The 17,944-nt window shown below is 51.3% G+C and overlaps 1 protein-coding gene across 1 annotated transcript; it reads right to left on the reverse strand.

The window, feature by feature from the left end:
* Window positions 1-4,696: 4,696 nt before the first annotated feature.
* ZNF668 (zinc finger protein 668) lies at window positions 4,697-17,847 on the reverse strand. The gene is made up of 3 exons (XM_032243279.1): window positions 17,264-17,847; window positions 7,294-7,962; window positions 4,697-6,108 (listed from the first exon to the last, which is right to left on the reverse strand). The coding sequence occupies exons 2-3, from the start codon at window positions 7,938-7,940 to the stop codon at window positions 4,896-4,898; spliced, it is 1,860 nt and encodes a 619-aa protein (XP_032099170.1). The 5' UTR covers window positions 7,941-7,962; window positions 17,264-17,847; the 3' UTR covers window positions 4,697-4,895.
* Between the last annotated feature and the right edge of the window lie 97 nt (window positions 17,848-17,944).

A 17,944-nucleotide genomic window follows, 5' to 3' on the forward strand; every position in this document is an offset into this window, starting at 1 on the left:
AAGTAGACTTGTGATTGATGGATTAGGGCTGAAGGGTTATGGCAGGCAGGGATAGGAGGAGATAGCTAGTGAGTATGGAGTTTATTTTAGTGGGACAAAATCATTCTAGAATTATACTATGACAGTTGCATAATCCTGTGAATATACAGTACTAAAAGCCACTGAATTGTAGACTTCAAATGGGCTAATTGTATGGAATGTGAATTATGTCTTTTTTTTTTTTGAGATGGAGTCTGACTCTGTTACCCAAGCTGGAGTGAAGTGGTATAATCTCGGCTCACTGCAACCTCTGCCTCCCAGGTTCAAATGATTCTCATGCCTCAGTCTCCCAAGTAGCTGGGAACACAGGCGCCCGCCATCATGCCCGGCTAATTTTTGTATTTTTAGTAGACAAGGTGTTTCACCATATTGGCCAGGCTGGTCATGAACTCCTTACCTCAGATGATCCACCTGCCTTGGCCTCCCAAAGTGCTGGGATTACAGGAGTGCACCACCACACCCAGCTATTTTTTATATTTTTAGTAGAGACGGGGTTTCACCACGTTGGCCAGGCTGGTTGAGCCCAGGAGTTGGAAGCTGCAGTAAGCTATGATTGTAGCACTGTACTCCAGTCTGGGTGGCAGAATGAGACCCTATCTCAAAAAAAGCGGGGGGGTGTCTGGTGGTGAGGGATTCCCATCCCTTTCTGGGAAAGACAATCCATCCCTTAGTCTCCTTCTTTGACACCTCAGGCATCCCATTCCCCACTTAGTTCATGCTTCTTAAGAACCTACACAACCTTTTTAAAAATGATTTTAGCCGGTTGAGTGGCTCACGCCTGTAATCCCAGCACTTTCAGAGGCCGAGGTGGGTGGATCACCTGAGGTCAGGAGTTTAAGACCAGCAGCCTGACCAACATGGAGAAACCCTATCTCTACTAAAAATACAAAATTAGTCGGGTGTGGTGGCGCGAATCCCTGTAATCCCAGCTACTCGGGAGGCTGAGGCAGGAAAATCACTTGAACTCAGGAGGTGAAGGTTGCAGCGAGCCAAGACCACACCATTACACCATTACACACCAGCCTGGGAAACAAGACCAAACCTCCGTCTCAAAAAAAAAAAAAAAAAAAAAAAAAAAGATTTTAGTAGCTTTATCAAGATATTGGCTGGGAGCAGTGGCCCACACCTGTAATTTCAGCAGTTTGGGATGCTGAGGTGGGTGGATTACCTGAGATCAGGAGTTCAAGACCAGCCTGGCCAACATAGTGAAACCCCATCTCTACTAAAAATACAAAAATTAGCTGGATGTGGTGGTGCATGCCAGTAGTCCCAGCTACTTGGGAGGCTGAGGCAGGAGAATCGCTTGAACCCAGGAGGCAGAGTTTGCAGTGAGCTGAGATTGTGGCACTGCACTCCAGCCTGGGAGATAGAGCAAGACTCCATCTCCAAAAAAAATAATAATAAAATAAAATATAGAAAAATTAGCCAGATGTGGTGGCATGCATCTGTAGTCCCAGCTACTTGGGAGGCTGAGATGGGAAGACCACTTGAGTCCAGGTGTTCAAGGTTATAGTGAGCTGTGATCCCGCCGGCACACTCCAGTGTGGGCAACAGAATGAGACACTGTCTCTTAAAAAAATTTTTTTTTTGAGACAGGGTCTTGCTGTCTCTCTCAGGCTGGAATGGAGTGGCATGCTCATAGCTCACCGAAGCCTCAAACTCCTGGGCTCAAGGGAACCTCCTGTCCCAGCCTCCTGTGTAGCTGTGTCTACAGCATGTGGCACCACACCTAATATTTTTCTTTTCTTTTTTTTGAGACGGAGTCTCACTCTGTCACCCAGGCTGGAATGCGGTGGTACAATCTCGGCTTACTGCAACCTCCGCCTCCCGGGTTCAAGTGATTCTCCTGCCTCAGCCTCCCAAGTAGCTGAGACTACATGTGTGCGCTACCATGCCCCGCTAATTTTTGCATTTTTAGTAGAGACAGGGATTCACTATGTTGGCCAGGCTGGTGTTGAACTCCTGACCTTGTGATCTGCCCGCCTTGGCTTCCCAAAGTACTGGGATTACAGGTGTGAGCTACTGTGCCCGGCCTATTTTTATTATTTATGTATGTATGCATTTATTTATTTTGTGATGGAGTCTTGCTCTGTCGCCCAGGCTGGAGTGCAGTGGCATGATCTTGGCTCACTGCAACCACCGCCTTCCAAGTTCAAGCAGTTCTCCTGCCTCAGCCTCCCCAGTAGCTGGGATTACAGGCACGCACCACCACACCGGCTAATTTTTGTATTTTTTTTCAGTAGAGACAGGGTTTCATGATGTTGTCCAGGCTGGTCTTGAACTGAACTCCTGACCTCATGAACCACCCACGTTGGTCTCCCAAAGCGTTGGGATTACAGGCATGAGCCACCTCGCCCAGCCTATTTTTATTAGAGACTGGTCTTGCTGTGTTATCCAGACTGCTTTTGAACTCCTGGCCTCAAGCGATCCTCCTGCCTCAGCCTCCCAAAGTGCTGGGATGACCACATGAGCCATGAGACCAGATAAGCCTCTCTTTGAAAATAGTATGTTTTAATATACTATATAGTTTATAAAATATATAGCATAGTATATTTCACAGTAGCTATCTTTGTCTTCTGCTAGTGGGCATTTAAGGTCTTCCTCTAAATGTTATCACAAAGTTTGCTGCACTAAACATTCTGTCTTCAATTTTGCTACATAAGAGGAAAAAAAGAAATCTGTGGTGTAAATTCTGAGTTTTACTCCTAGCTCAGGGGGTATGTGCATTTAACTTTTTGATGAGTACAATCAAATCATCTTCCCAGGCCTGGTTTGTTGGCTCAGGCCTGTAATCCCAGCACTTCAGGAGGCCAAGGCGGGTGGATCACCTGAGGCCAGGAGTTCAAGACCAGCCTGGCCATCATGATGAAACCCCAAATCTACTAAAAATACAAAAATTAGCTAGGCATGGTGGTGTGCACCTGTAATCCCAGCTACTTGGGAGCTGGGGCAGGAGAATCACTTGAACCTGGGAGGCAGAGGTTGCAGTGAGCCGAGATTGTGGCACCATACTCCAGCCTGGGTGACGGAGTGAGACTCCATCTCAAAATAAATAAAAACAAATTATTTTCCCAAGATGTTGTACCAATTTATACTAAATGTGAGGCCTTATTTTTGTGTTTCCATTCTGGTCTTTGAATAATTACTTAAAAAGTTGTGTTGCTTCCAGGGAATGGATACAACTCAAAAGTTATTTAACAGTCTGTCTTTTCCCCATTTTAAAAAAATCACATTTATCATAAGTTCACAGAAATATTCAGGACTGTTTTTGAACACTTTTTCATTTCACTGATTAATTTATTCTTGTGCCAATAATATGATGTTTGGTTTTATCCCCAGTACTTTGGTGTTTGATTCTTTATTATGTCAAACAGGCTGGGTTCAGTGGCTCATGCTTGTAATCCCAGCATTTTGGGAGACTGAGGTGGGAGAATCACTTGAGTCCACCCATCTCATCCTCCTAAAGTGCTGGGATTACAGGTATGAGCCTCTGCGCCGGCCTTTTATTTTTTTTATTTTTATTTTTATTTTTTTGAGACCGATTTTCATTCTTATTGCCCATGCTGGAGTACAATGGCACAATCTCGGCTCACTGCAACGTCTACCTCCTGGGTTCAAGCAATCTCCTGCCTCAGCCTCCCAAGTAGCTAGCTGAGATTAGAGGCGCCCGCCACCACACCTAATTTTTGTATGTTTTAGTAGAGATGGGGTTTCACCATGTTGGCCAGGCTGGTGTGGAACTCCTGATGTCAGATGATCCTCCCACCTTGGCCTCCCAAAGTGCTGGGATTAAAGTTATGAGCCACCGGGCCTGGCTGACATCTTTTAATAATCAGTCTTTCCATTCAGGTATATGCTATGTGTCTCCATTTACTTAGGTCTTATTTCATACCATTCAGGTTGGAGATATCATTTCTTCATACAGGTTTTGCACATTTCTTGTGAAGTTCATTCCTTCATTGTCTATGGGTTTTGTTGTAAATTGGAAATCCTTTTTCCACCAAGTGTATTTTCTAATTTGTTACTATAGTATACAGGAAAGATAACTAATTTTTATCTTGTTTATTATCTATGAAAGGATAAAAGTAGAAATACTCAGTAAAAGATTTCTATGATCAAGTTAAGTATGGGCTAAACTAAAGCTAAACAGATGTGTCCACTGCTAGCCTTATCAATGTTTGTGATAATTTTTTTTTTTTGAGACAGAGTCTCGCTCTGTCGTGCAGGCTGGAGTGCAGTGGCACCATCTCAGCTCACTGCAACCCCTGCCTCCTGGGTTCAAATGATTCTCCTGCCTCAGCCTCCCTGGGACTACAGGTGAGCGCCACCACACCCAGCTAATTTTTGTATTTTTAGTAGAGACGGGGTTTCACCATGTTGGCCAGGATAGTCTTGATCTCTTGGACCTTGTGATCTGCCCACCTCAGCCTCCCAAAATGCTGGTATTACAAGCCTGAGGGACTGCGCCCAGCCAGGAATTTCCTTTCTTACCTGCCCATGGAACCTTTTGTCACAAGACATCCTGAAACATGCTTTGGGAAACTGCATCCAAAGACCCTTCTAGTTTCAAATCTGTGGATCCAGGGGTCTTTGCTGAACCTCATCTGATGCCTGACCTCCCTCCCACTCATCCCCAACCAGAAGAAAGAAGACGACCTGGTGCCAAAATGAAAGCTTTAATGAGTGTTACTCCTAGACAGTCATATCTCAGCTGTTGCCAGCCTCCACTGTCCCAGCTCTTTTAGCTGGGCGACAGGTGAGCTAGTTGCTGAGGGGTAGGGATGCAAAAGGAGGTACAGGAAGCCCCCCATGGGGCATGGCTCCCGGAGTGTGGTGCTTGGTGGGGGGCACTGGCTTTAGGCCGGCCCCTCTTCAGGCATTCCAAGCAATGCCACCAGGGGCTCCAGGGGCGTGGGGGTTCTCATGGGCACAGGATGAGTGCGTTCGTGCTTGCGCAGGTCGCTGGCACTCAAGAAGGCCTTGGGACAATGGGGGCAGGTGTAGGGGCGCACTGAGCTGTGAGTGCGGCTGTGTTTGCGTAGCCCAGCCCGGTCAGAGAAGCTCTTGCCGCACTGGGTGCAGGGAAAGGGTCGGAGCTCCGGGTGTGAGCGCTCATGCCGACGCAGCAGCGTCATCGTGGAGAAGGTCTCCTTGCACTCTCGGCACACAAACTGGGGGGGCTTCTCATCAGCCTCCTCACCCCCCACCTCGCCTGCCCCTTCCAAGGGACCAGGAGCCTCCCGGACACCAGCATCTTGGCATTCCACATGCTCCACCGTCATGCCCACCACCTGCCACTGTGTGGCCATCACGCCACCTGACTCCGGAGGCAGCCCCAGCAGTCCTGCTGAAGGGTCCCCTAGCCCCGCCTCTGCTGCCGGAGTGGCTGAGCCCTCACCTGCCACGCCCACAGGTAGCGCCAACCCCACCACCAGCTCCTGTGCAGGAGGCGCCCCCGCGGCCTCACTGCTTCGATGGGTCCGCTCATGCTTCCTCAGGCTCGACGACACCACAAAGGATTTCCCGCACGCATTACAGTGGAAGGGGCGCTCCCCCGAGTGCACTCGGCTGTGCTTCGTGAGGCTGGCACGCTCGGCGAAGGCTCGCCCGCACTCCTCGCAGCGGAAGGGCCGCTGGCCAGAGTGCACCAGTGCGTGCCGCTTGAGGTCCCAGGAAGCCACGAATGTCTTATCACACTGCAGGCACTTGAATGGCCGGTCACCCGTGTGCACGCGCCGGTGCATGGCCAGGTCCGCCGGCTGCCGGAAGTCCTTGCCGCATTTCTCGCAGTGGTATGGCTTCACCCCCTCATGCGCGCGCTGGTGGCGCCGGAAGCTCGAGGGGTCGGAGAACATGCGGCCGCAGCGCGGGCACAGGAAGGGCTTCTCCCCCGAGTGTGTGCGCTCGTGGCTCTGGTAGGAACTGAGCTGCGTAAAGCCCTTGCCGCAGGCCGGGCAGCGGTAGGGCTTCTGCGCCGCGTGGATGCGCTGGTGGCACGTGAGCGAGGAGGAGCGGGAGAAGCTCTTTCCGCACTCGGAGCAGAGGAAGGGGCGCTCCCCGGTGTGAGACCTGCGGGGGTGTGGAGGACCTGGCATGAAGGCGACAGACCCATAATCTGGCCCCGCTGCCTGTCTGGGCTGTACTTGAGAGGTTCCCCAAACATCCGTGGGTGCCTAGGCCTAATCCCCTAAAAGCCACATGGCTGCCCCCTCAGAGGAAAGAGCCTTCAGGCTGGCTGGGTGTCTCTACTCCAAAGACCCGTTTCTGCACATTAAAGACCAAGATATAGCTCAGGCCTGTAATCCTAGCACTTTGGGAGGCCGAGGCAGGTGACTAAGAGGTCAGGAGATTGAGCCCATTCTGGCTAACATGATGAAACCCATCTCTACTAAAAATACAAAAAATCAGCTGGGCGTGGTGGCACGCGCCTACAATACCAGCTACTCGGGAGGCTGAGGCAGGAAAATCGCTTGAACCCAGGAAGTGGAGGTTGCAGTGAGCCGAGATTGCGCCACTGCACTCCAGCCTGAGCAACAGAGTGAGATTCCCTCTCAAAAACAACAACAAAACAACAACAACAGCAAACCAAGATATGTGTCCCCCACCTTTTTTTTCTCTCCTGTTCCCCAGGCTGGAATGCAGTGGCCTGATCATGGCTCACTGCAGTATCGACCTCCCGGGCTCAAGCCGTCCTCCTACCTTAGCCTCCCGAGTTCCCGGGACTTTCAGAATTGCACATCCCCACGCTCCGGTAATTCTTTAATTTTTATAGAGCAGAGGCTTGCTATGTTGCCCAGGCTGGTCTTGAACTCTTGGGCTCAAGCAATCCTCTTGCCTCAGCCTCCACAAGTGCTGGAATTATAGGCGTGAGCTACCATGCCCAGCCTAGACACGTGTCCTTAATGTAGAGGCTGAGAAAAAAAAAGACCTAGACAGACCAGGCCCCACTCATACCTCCAGGTCTCCACCAAAGACCATAGGAACTGCTCAACTCCAAACCACGCCCCCTTTCCAGCTGGCCTAGAAGGAAGGCCAATCTGCCCCAACCCTCACCAGGGCTCCACCTCAAGGTGGTAAGCCCCAACCCCTGCCCCATCTCTGCCCAATCAGGGGCACCAATTTTTCACACATGCCCAGCCCCTCCCCTTGGATCTACCTTGCCCATCTTCCCACTGGCTCACTTTATCCTGAGACTCAACCCCAGGCCCCATGGGCTGCCCCAGCGCTGTTGCCCATCCCGCAAGGCACCCTCACCGCTCATGGTTGCGGAGGTCCTTGAGCTCTGCGTAGGCTTTGCCGCAGCGCTCACAGCTGTAGGGCCGCAGGCCAGCGTGAGTGCGCCGGTGCTTGCGGAACACTGAAGGGTCGGCGAAGCTCTTGCCGCAGTCGGCGCAGGCGTAGGGCCGCTCGCCCGTGTGGCCGCGCTGGTGGATCTTGAGCTTAGAGAGCGCGCCATACGCCTTAGGGCAGTGCGCACAGCGGAAGGGCAGCTCGCCAGCGTGTGAGGCCAGGTGCACGCGTAGGCACACGGGCTGCATGAAGCGGCGGCCGCACTCAGGGCACGGAAAGGGCTTCTCCCCTGTGTGGCTGCGCCCGTGGCTGCGCAGCTCGGGTGCTGTCTTGTAGGCCTTGGGGCACAGTGGGCATGCATAGGGCCTAGGCTTAGCCGCAGAGCCTGACACCTTGTCCCCACTGGCTTCCTCTGCCTTGGCTTCTGTCTCCGGCTTTGGCTTCACCTCGGCCACCTCCTCAGAGCGGTCTGCCGGCCCATGTGTGGCAGCGTGACGCGCTGCCCTGGGCGCATTTGGAAATGTCTTGGTACAGGACAGGCACTTGTAGCGGCGGCCGGAGCGCTTATAGCCCGGGGCTGGGGATCGGGCCTCTGCAGCCTCCGCTTCCATGGCCTTGGTGAACAGGGTGTCTCTGCAAGAGAAGCAAAGTTAGAACTTTGCCTCATGGCCTCAAAGAGGACCCTGTCTCATTTGCATTTCTCACCTCAGAACCCCCACATCCTCCCTGCCCAGCATTCCTGGCTCTGACACCCTGTTTTCATTTCTTTCCTGATGTGCTCATTGAAGAAAGGAGTTGGGCCAGGTGACAGCAAGAGCCACTAAGAAAGGAGGGGGGGTCACAAAAGGTTCACTTACACTTCCCTCCTCAACCTCTGGGCTTTTCCAAACAGTGGGATTCCCAGAGGCCCAGGTTCCATCTGTCTCACCATCTTCCTTCTTTGGCTTAGTGTCCAAGAACTATGCCAGGATGAAGTGTCCTATGTGAGCTGCAGATGCAGAAGGTACCCAGACGTGGGCCTGGCTTGAAAATCTCCAAGGAATACAGACCTGGGACCAGAAAAGGGCTGAGCCAATGGGCCAAATCTGGTAGCTGGCACTGTCTGGAAGTGACAGGCACCCAGCATCTGTGTTTTCTTTCCTCCTCTGGATGGTCAGCTCAGAGACAGCAACTATTCACACAGAATTCTGGCCTTGCACACTTGCATGGGGCCTCCGCCCCAGACTGGAATCTGGTCCACTCTCTGCTCTGGAATCCCTGTTGGCCTGTTCCCAAAACTCTGGTAAAGGAGAATCACTCTCAAGCAGCCTGAGCCATTGCTAGCAGCCAGAAGCCTGTTTCTGAGTCATAACTGATATATGTGATCTAACGTGGCCTCCTGGGATACCAGCTGTAGCTGAGATCCCTACTCTCTGGTCCAGAACCCAGACGCCCTCCACCCAGCTGCTCCTGGGGATCATGGTTGGGAGGAAACAGGATTAACGGCTGATTAGTCTTAACACCAGCTCATCCTCCCTGGGGGATGAAGAGAAGAGGATTATGGCAGATCCACTTAAGGAGTGAGTGCTCAGCAGCTGATGCTGAAGGAAGGGGGCTGAGGAGTGGGGGCTGCAGGGAGGCAGGTGTGCCCAGAGGCTAGGAGGCCTACGTTCTACTCCCAGTACCGTGGATTACTATGAGACCTCAGTGAAATGAGTGTTGTTTATAGGCCTGTTTCCTCATCTGGACACCTTAGGTGTTGGTGGCTTCTAAGTTTATGACACTGGGGTTGAGGAGGAGGAGGGAAGTGAGCTCAGCCAGGAGAGTGCTGGGGGAAATACAGAGACTCAGGGCCCCTTACGCCAGGAATGGGTGGGAGAAGCAGCTTACCTGGTTGACCCTGGGAGAACACAAGAGCCCCTGAGGCACAGCAAGGGCCACATCCTTAAGTCAGCACCCTTCTGCCCGAAGTCCCGGCCTCAGTCCTGCATGCCGCCCTCCCTCCCCAACGCCATGCAGCCGGTCTTGGTCTTCTCCCAAAAGTACTGTGTGATGTTTTCTGTTCCTTGCTCAAGAACTTTCCATGGCTTCCACCACACCATGCAAGTCCCCAGGTCCTTCCTGCTTGTTCCAAATCTGACAAGTCCTTCACCGGAGCCCCACTTCCTCCAGGAGGCTCCTCAAGCATCTCCTCTTTGGGTTTGGCCCCAATACCACAAAACTGCATTCTATTCTCAGCTTGGTTATTTCACTTTTCCCACTAAATCCTGGCACTTAGCCACATGTGGTGGCATGTGCCTGAAGTCCCAGCTATGTGAAAGGCTGAGGCAGGAGGATCCTTTGAACCCAGGAGTTCGAGGCAGCAGTGAACTGTGATCATACCACTGCACTCCAGCCTGGGTAACCTAGCGAAACCCCATTTCTACTGAAAATAAAAGCCAGATATGGGGCCAGGCGCGGTGACTCACGCTTGTAATCCCAGCACTTTGGGAGGCCAAGGTGGGTGGACCACGAGGTCAGGAGTTCAAGACCAGCCTGGCCAAGATGGTAAAAACCCATCTCTACTAAAAATACAAAAATTAGCCTGGCGTGGTAGTGGGCACCTGTAATCCCAGCTGCTCAGGAGACTGAGGCAGGGAATTGCTTGAACCTGGGAGGCAGAGAATGCAGTGAGCCGAGATCATGCCACTGCACTCCAGCCTGGGCAACAGAGCGACTCCATCTCAAAAAAAAAAAAAATAATAAAATTAGCCAGGTGTGGTGACATGTGCCTGCAGTCCTGCCTACTGGGAGGCTGGGGTGATAGGACTGCTTGAGCCCAAGAGTTCAAGGCTGTACCGCTGCACTCCAGCCTGGGAGACAAGGCAAGACCCGTCTCAATCAATCAATCAGTACTGGGGCTTGAAGGTGAGTTAAAGGGCTTGAATTCTAGCCTTCCTGATGACTTGAATTCTTCCTACAGTTTCCAAGGGATCCCTCCCTATTTCTGGATGAGGTACTCACTACCTCCCATCCACACAGTTTCTGGAGAGTCGGCCTGATAAAGTTCCTCCTTAATAAAAATCATAGCTTGGGCCAGGTTCAGTGGCTCACACCTGAAATCCTAGCACTTTGGGGAGAACAAGGGGAGTGGATCATTTGAACCCAGGAGTTCGAGACCAGCCTGGACAATATAGCAAGATTCCATCTCTACAAAAAATACAAAAATGAGCCAGGCATGGTGGTGCATGCCTATACTCCCAGCTATTCAGAAGGCCAAGGTAGGAGGAATGCTTGAGCCCAAGGAGATTGAGGTTGCAGTGAGCCGAGATCATGCCACTGCACTCCAGCCTGGCAAGAGAGAGACCCCATCTCAAAAAAAAAAGCTAGCTCACATTTACTGAACACTTGCCAAATACCAAGCAGTATCCTAAATTCCTTAAGTGTATTAGCTCACTTACCCTTCATGGCAACCTCATGAGGAAAGTTCTATTATTCTCTTTTCTTTTTTTTTTTTCTTTTTGAGAAGGAATTTTGCTCTTGTCGCCCAGGCTGGAGTGCAGTGGCGCGATCTCAGCTCACCGAAAACCCTGCCTCCTGGATTCAAGCAATTCTCCTGCCTCAGCCTCCCGAGTAGCTGGGATTACAGGCATGTGCCACCATGCCTTGCTAATTTTGTATTAGCCAGCGTATTATTCCCTTTTCACAGGTCAGGGAACCGAGGTCCAGAGAAACGGTTCAGTATTGTGTTAAGTGCTTAGTCCCTGAAGCCAAACTGTCTGGCTTCAAATTTTGCCTCCATCACTTCTCAGCTGATGTGACCTTGTGTAATTTACTGCATGTCTTAGAGCCTTAGTTTTCTCATCTGAAAAACAGAGGTAATGATAGTACTTACCTGACAGGGTTGGGTGAGGAATGAATGAGTCAAAAATAATTACTGTCTTCAATTATCAGAGTCTTCTCAGAGTCAGACAGGTTGGTAGGTGTGCTAACTTATTTAATTTAATGTCTTTTTTTTTTTGAGATGGAGTCTTGTACTGTCACCCAGACTGGAGTGCAGTGGTGAGATCTTGGTTCACTGCAATCTCTGCCTCCTGAGTTCAAGCAATTCTCCTGCCTCAGCCTCCTGAGTAGCTGGGACTACAGGCGTGTGCCACCATGCCCAGCTAATTTTTTTGTATTTTTTAGTAAAGATGGGGTTTCACCATGTTGGCCAGGATGGTCTTGATCTCCTGACCTCGTGATCCGCCCACCTCGGCCTCCCGAAGTGCTGGCATTACAGGCATGAGCCACCACGCCCGGCCTAATTTAATATCTTATAACTTCCTGAGAAAGGGATTCTTGTCCCTACTTTACAGATGAACAAATTGAGGTTCCAAGAGTTTAAGCAGCTGGGACTTCAGTCCAGGTGTTCAACTTGCCTTAAGTAGCTGGTCTGTTGCTGGGTGGTCTGGGGCCTCCCACCCTTGTCTGCTGCCTCGGCCAGCCCTGCAGTGACTAGAAGCCTGAGCTCAGGTTGTACCCGTGTCTTCTCTCATCCTTGCAGAACTGCCTTGAGACCCTGGCTAGCACCCTTTATGTCTCTGCTTCCCTCTCACAGGGCTTGGCCCACTGGTTCTGAGCTCTGGCCCATCTACTGCCTCTTGCTAGATCTGGGTCTCAGCCTCCCTGTCTGTGAGTCAGACACCAAGTAGCTGGAGAGGCCAATCTCTCCTTCTATGGCACTTCCCAGGGGAAAAAGCAGGGGAGTGCCAGGTTGGTCTCAGCATGCACCCAGCTCCACAAAGAAGCTAGGCAGGCTAGGGATCTGTCTAACAGCCCATCATTACAGAGATTTTTTTAAAAATTTATAACAGGTTTAGGTAGTCCTCAGGAATCTCCATTTTAAATACACTCTGGATCATTCCAGCCAATACATTCGTTCGTTCGTTTTGTTTTCAAACAGGGTCTTACTCTGTCGCTCGGGCTGGAGTGCAGTGTGGTGCAATCATGGCTCACTGCAGCCTTGACTTCCCAGACTCAAGCAATCCTCCCGCTTCAGCCTCCCAAGTAGCTGGGACTACAGGCATGCACCGCCATGCCTGGCTTTTTTTTTTTTTTTTTGAGACAAAGTTTCGCTCTTGTTGCCCAGGCTAGAGTGCAATGGCGCCATCTAGATCTCGGCTCACCACAACCTCCGCCTCGTAGGTTCAAGCCATTCTCCCACTTCAGCCTCCTGAATAGCTGGGATTACAAGCGTGCACCACCATGCCCAGGTAATTTTTTGTATTTTTAGTACAGACAGGGTTTCTCCATGTTAGGCAGGCTGGTCTCGAACTTCTGACCTCAGGTGATCCACCCTCCTTGGCCTCACAAAGTGCTGGGATTACAGCGTTAAGCCACATGCCTGGCTGCTATTTTTTTATTTTTAGTAGAGATGAAGTCTTGCTACGTTGCCTGGGCTGGCCTAGAACTCCTGGGCTCAAGTGATCCTCCCACCTCAGCCTCCCAAAGCGCTGGAATTACAGGTGTTAGCCATCATGCCTGGCCCAACCAATACTTAAGAACTAAACACACATCCTTACATCTTCACAAGCTTCTAGGAGAGGAGCATTTTAAATGTTCACTACACCTTTTTTTCAGATATTGAGATTAAGGCCCCCACAAGGGAAAAAACATACACAAGGGCACACAGCTGGTCAAGGAGCCAGACTGGCACCCAAGTCTCCAGGATCCTGGGCAGGACTCTCTCAGCCAGTCTCCATTCTCTCCAGGTTGAATCATGAGACTTCCCACTGCTCCCAGGAAAAAGACCAATATCTTTACTATGACCAGCATAGCCCCAAAACATCTAAATTCTCAAGATCACTTGAGGCCAGGAGTTGGAGACCAGCCAGGCCAACACGGCGAAAACCCATTTCTACTAAAAATACACACACATACACAAAATCCTGCCTACCTCACCTCCCACTCCTCTCCCAGGTCCACTGGGCCCCTTTCTTCACCTCAAAGAGCCAAATTCCTTCCCACCCCATGGCCGTGGCAGTAGCAGTTCCCTGTCTGAACCACTGTTCTCCCAGAATCGTTGTGTAGCTGTCTTTTTGGTTTCATTTGGATCTCAGCTCCTCAAAAAGAGCTTTTTTGACCACCTTTCCTTTTTCCCCTCCTTTATAATATTTTAAATTTTTTCTTTTTTCTTTTTTTTTTTTTTTTTTTTTGAGATGGAGTTTCGCTCTTGTTACCCAGGCTGGAGTGCAATGGCGCGATCTCGGCTCACCGCAACCTCCGCCTCCTGGGTTCAGGCAATTCTCCTGCCTCAGCCTCCTGAGTAGCTGGGATTACAGGCAGGTGCCACCATGCCCAGCTAATTTTTTGTAGTTTTAGTAGAGACGGGGTTTCACCATGTTGACCAGGATGGTCTAGATCTCTTGACCTCGTGATCCACCCGCCTCGGCCTCCCAAAGTGCTGGGACTACAGGCTTGAGCCACCGCGCCCGGCCAAATTTTTTCTTTTTTTTAACCATCCAAGGAGCACTGAATGACTACCTTTCTTAATTCTATCTTTACCCCTACTAATCACTATCCACTCCTCTCTATTTTATTATTTTTTTAAGATGGAGTCTTGCTCTGCCACCCAGGCTGGAGTGCAATGATGCAATCTCTGCTCATTGCAACCTCTGCCTCCTGGGTTCAAGTGATTCTCCTGTCTCGGCCTCCTAAGTAACTGGGATTATAGGTGCCGCCACCACATCTAGCTCATTTTTGTATTTTTAGTAGAGATGGGATTTCACCATGTTGGCCAGGCTGGTCTTGAACTCCTGACCTCAACTGATCTGCCCGCCTTGGCCTCCTAAAGTGCTGGGATTACAGGCATGAGCCACCTCGCCCGAACCTCTTTACTTTTTAAAAACTGTTTTTATTTATATTTACTTATCTACTTTCTTTTTTTTTTTGAGACAGAGTTTTGCTCTTGTTGCCCAAAATGGAGTGCAATGGAGCAATCTCGGCTCACTACAACCTCTGCCTCTCAGGTTCAAGAGATTCTCCTGCCTGAGCTTCCCGAGTAGCTGGAATTACAGGTGTCCACCACCACGCTGGGCTAATTTTTTTTTTTTTTTTTTGAGACGGAGTTTTGCTCTTGTTACCCAGGCTGGAATGCAATGGCGCGATCTTGGCTCACCGCAACCTCCGCGTCCTGGGTTCAGGCAATTCTCCTGCCTCAGCCTCCTGAGTAGCTGGGATTACAGGCACACGCCACCATGCCCAGCTAATTTTTTGTAGTTTTAGTAGAGACGGGGTTTCACCATGTTGACCAGGATGGTCTCGATCTCTTGACCTCGTGATCCACCCGCCTCGGCCTCCCAAAGTGCTGGGATTACAGGCTTGAGCCACCGCGCCCGGCTGGGCTAATTTTTTATATTTTTAGTAGAGACAAGGTTTCACCATGTTGGCCAGGCTGGTCTTGAACTGCTGACCTCAGGTGATCCACTACCTTGGCCTCCCAGAGTACTGGGATTACAGGCATGAGCCACTATGCCCAGCCTATATTTATTTATTTATAGAATGCCTTTGTTGCCCAGGCTGGAGTGCAACTTCTGCCTCCTGGGTTCAAGTGATTCTCCAGCCTCAGCCTCCTAAGTAGCTGAGATTACAGGCATACACCACCACACCTAGCAAACTTTTGTATTTTTAGTAGAGACAAGGTTTTACCATATTGGCCAGGGTGGTCTCAAACTCTTGACCACAAGTGACCCGCCTGCCTTGGCCTCCCAAAATGCTGGGATTACAGGCGTGAGCCACCGCGCCCGGCCTTTATTTTTATTTTTTACTTTTAGAGATATAGTCTCACTCTGTTACCTGCAGTGCAGTGGCTCAATCATATAGCTCACTGCAGCCTCAAACTCCTGCACTCAAGTAATCCTCCTGAGTAGCTAGGACTAGAGGTACCCACCACCACACCTGGCTAATTTATTAAAAATTCTTTGTATGTAGAGATGGAGGTGTCACTATGCTGCCAACACTGGTCTCGGGAACTCCTGGTTTTAGGTGATCCTCCACTTTCATTTCCCAAAGTGCTTTGATTACAGGTGCGAGCCACGGTGACCAGCCCCTTCCTCTCTAATTACCTTTATGGTGTCATCTGGACAATAATCCTTGCAAGCTTAACGTGGGCAAAGTATTATTCTAAGCATTTTGTGTATAATACTCAACTACTCAAGCCAATTGCATAGCTGACTAGAAGTTCCTTACGAGCGAATGTCTGTGTTCCCTGTCCATTCATATATTGAAATTCTAACTATCATTGTGACTATATTTGGAGATAAGTCCTTTATGGAAGTAATTAAGGTTGACTAAGGTCATAAGGGTATGGCCCTGGTCCAACAGGATTAGCGACCTTATGAGAAGTGACAGCACAAAGAAACAAGCTAACTAGTCACGGTCCCAGCCAGTGTTCAAATCCCAAACACCTACTCTCTTAGTCCTGGCTATTGCTTTGCTGGCATTACACATCTTATGGTTTGGCTGTTATTTCTCCATCTCCAGCACCAGAGTCCAGGCTGGCAAAGAGCTAGGAAACCAATCATTTGCATCCTCTACACCCAGAACCCTGTGTGGTGCCCCAAAACAAATGGAAGGAATCAACCTCGGAAGGAATCAACCTCAGATGAAATTTGAACCCAGGTCTGTGGCCTCTGCCTCCTCTGCAGTGGGAGTTTGTGAGAATGTCCATCAATAACTGTTTATTAACTGAATTATTCCACCTAAGTCCACAAGGTCCAACTATGGCCTCAATATCCCACAGTGGGCTCCCTGTCGTGGGGATGGAGTCTTGCTTTGCCTCACTACTGGTTTAGGAAGGGGATGAAGTTCTGCCTGTCTCACCAGGGATGCAGAGATTCAAATTCCAAAAATCCTAGGCTAGGGATGAGGAGAAAAAGGAGGCACCTCAATCTTCCCATCTATAAACAAGTAGTCATCAAACAGGCCTCACGGCCAGGACTGATCTGGTGAGCGGACGAACCCCACCAAAGTGAGCGCTAATCATCTCCTAGGCCTCCAACCCGGCCTGATCCCAACCTACTTTTCCAGCCTCAGCTCCAACGACAGAGTCCTCTTCCCGACAGCGACTTAATCTCCAGCCACAATTCTCAACCACCCCACCTCTAGATGCAGTTTCCTGGGCTCGGGAGCCCTTGCCTGTCTTCTCCAATGGGAAAGCCCCTTTACATTCTTCAAGAACCCCCTTCCCCAGTGCCCTCAGGAATACTTAATGGCAGTAGAGGTAAGGGCCCCACGCCGCTCTGGGCCTCAGTTTCCTCATCAGTAAAATGGGGTCCCTGAAGTCTGTGGGAGTTTGAAGGGCGAAGGGGCCTACGAAGCGCGCCGAGGAGCCGAGAGCTGCAGAAACCTGGAGCTCCTCGCTCCTCGCAGCCGTCTGTACGTGGCGCCCCTACCAGCCAGGCAAGCCCCTGCAGGGCAGGACCCCGGGCTGACGTGTCTCGTTATGAGCCTCGGAAAACGTAGCCTCGGAGAACGTGGCAAGGAGGACTGAACGAAGGATGAGGGGATGAACAAATGAATGGACAGAGGGCTGAATTCAGGACAAAGGCTTGCAAGATGGCGTTCTCTAGGACCGCGGGAGGGGTGGCCCAGGCCTCGGCCTGGGAGGGGGCCTTCGGCGCCGGGGACCTAGCTGCGCGGCCCGCGCTGCCGGAACAAAAGCCCACAACATGGCGGGCTCTAGGACCCTCGGGCTCGCACCACGCTGGGCCGGCAGCCGCGCGGGCCGAGCCAGTACGGCCGCATCCCCGAACTGCGGCGACAGCCGGCGGGTTCTAGGACCTACTGGGCCCGCAGCGCGTCCAGGGCCGCTCACCGCCCGCCCCGCCCGCGCTGCTTGTGCCGGGCCAACCCGCAGGGAAGCTGAGACCAGCTCCGATCGCGGCCACGCGGGGGCTGCCCCGGGCAGTCGCGGCTTTCCACTGGCGTTTCCTACCTGATGAGACTTGGCCTGCCTCCGTGGCGAGGGCGCAGGCTCCTTGCACCGACAGAGCCTGGACTCTGCCAAAGAGGGGCCGGCGCTAGGACCCAGCGGGGGGTCGGGGAGGCGGGGCCGGTGGCCCAGCGAGCGGAAGTGAGGAACCTTCCCCAGCTAGGAAGGAAGGGAAAGTTCCTCAGGAACCTCCAGTCTATGGCGGCGGATAAGCATCTTGCAAGAGATCTCCGTGGGTGCTGAGGCAAGGGGACGCCGGGCAGGCTGACGGTATACGCCGGCCTGGTACTAGTCTGGGGCCAGGTCACCGGCAATGTCTTCAAGAACCAGAAGGTGGGAAGACCAAAAGGCCATGCTCAAGCTCTGCAGAACATTAAGTCCGCTTATATTCCAGAATATTTCCTTTAATAGCAAGGAGTGGATATCATGAAGCTTTCCCCATCTGCCTTGGGAAAGGTCTTCCAGGGAGCCCCACAAAAGTGTCACCAAAGTACTGTGACCAGGGCTGCAGAATCTTTTTCTTCCTCTTCTGCGCCTATTCAATATGCACCGGAACGATTCTAGGCGCTCTTGCCGGAAGTGTGGCTAACGTAGTGCGCAAAGGCGCCACGCTGTGACCTACGTGGGCGGAGTCAGCAGTGCAGAGCTAGAACATAGCGCCGGAAGTGTGTCTGCGTAAAACGG

The sequence above is a fragment of the Sapajus apella genome, unplaced genomic scaffold, assembly GCF_009761245.1.
Source record: "Sapajus apella isolate SASKATOON/1434 unplaced genomic scaffold, GSC_monkey_1.0 scaffold51, whole genome shotgun sequence".
NCBI lineage: Eukaryota > Metazoa > Chordata > Mammalia > Primates > Cebidae > Sapajus > Sapajus apella.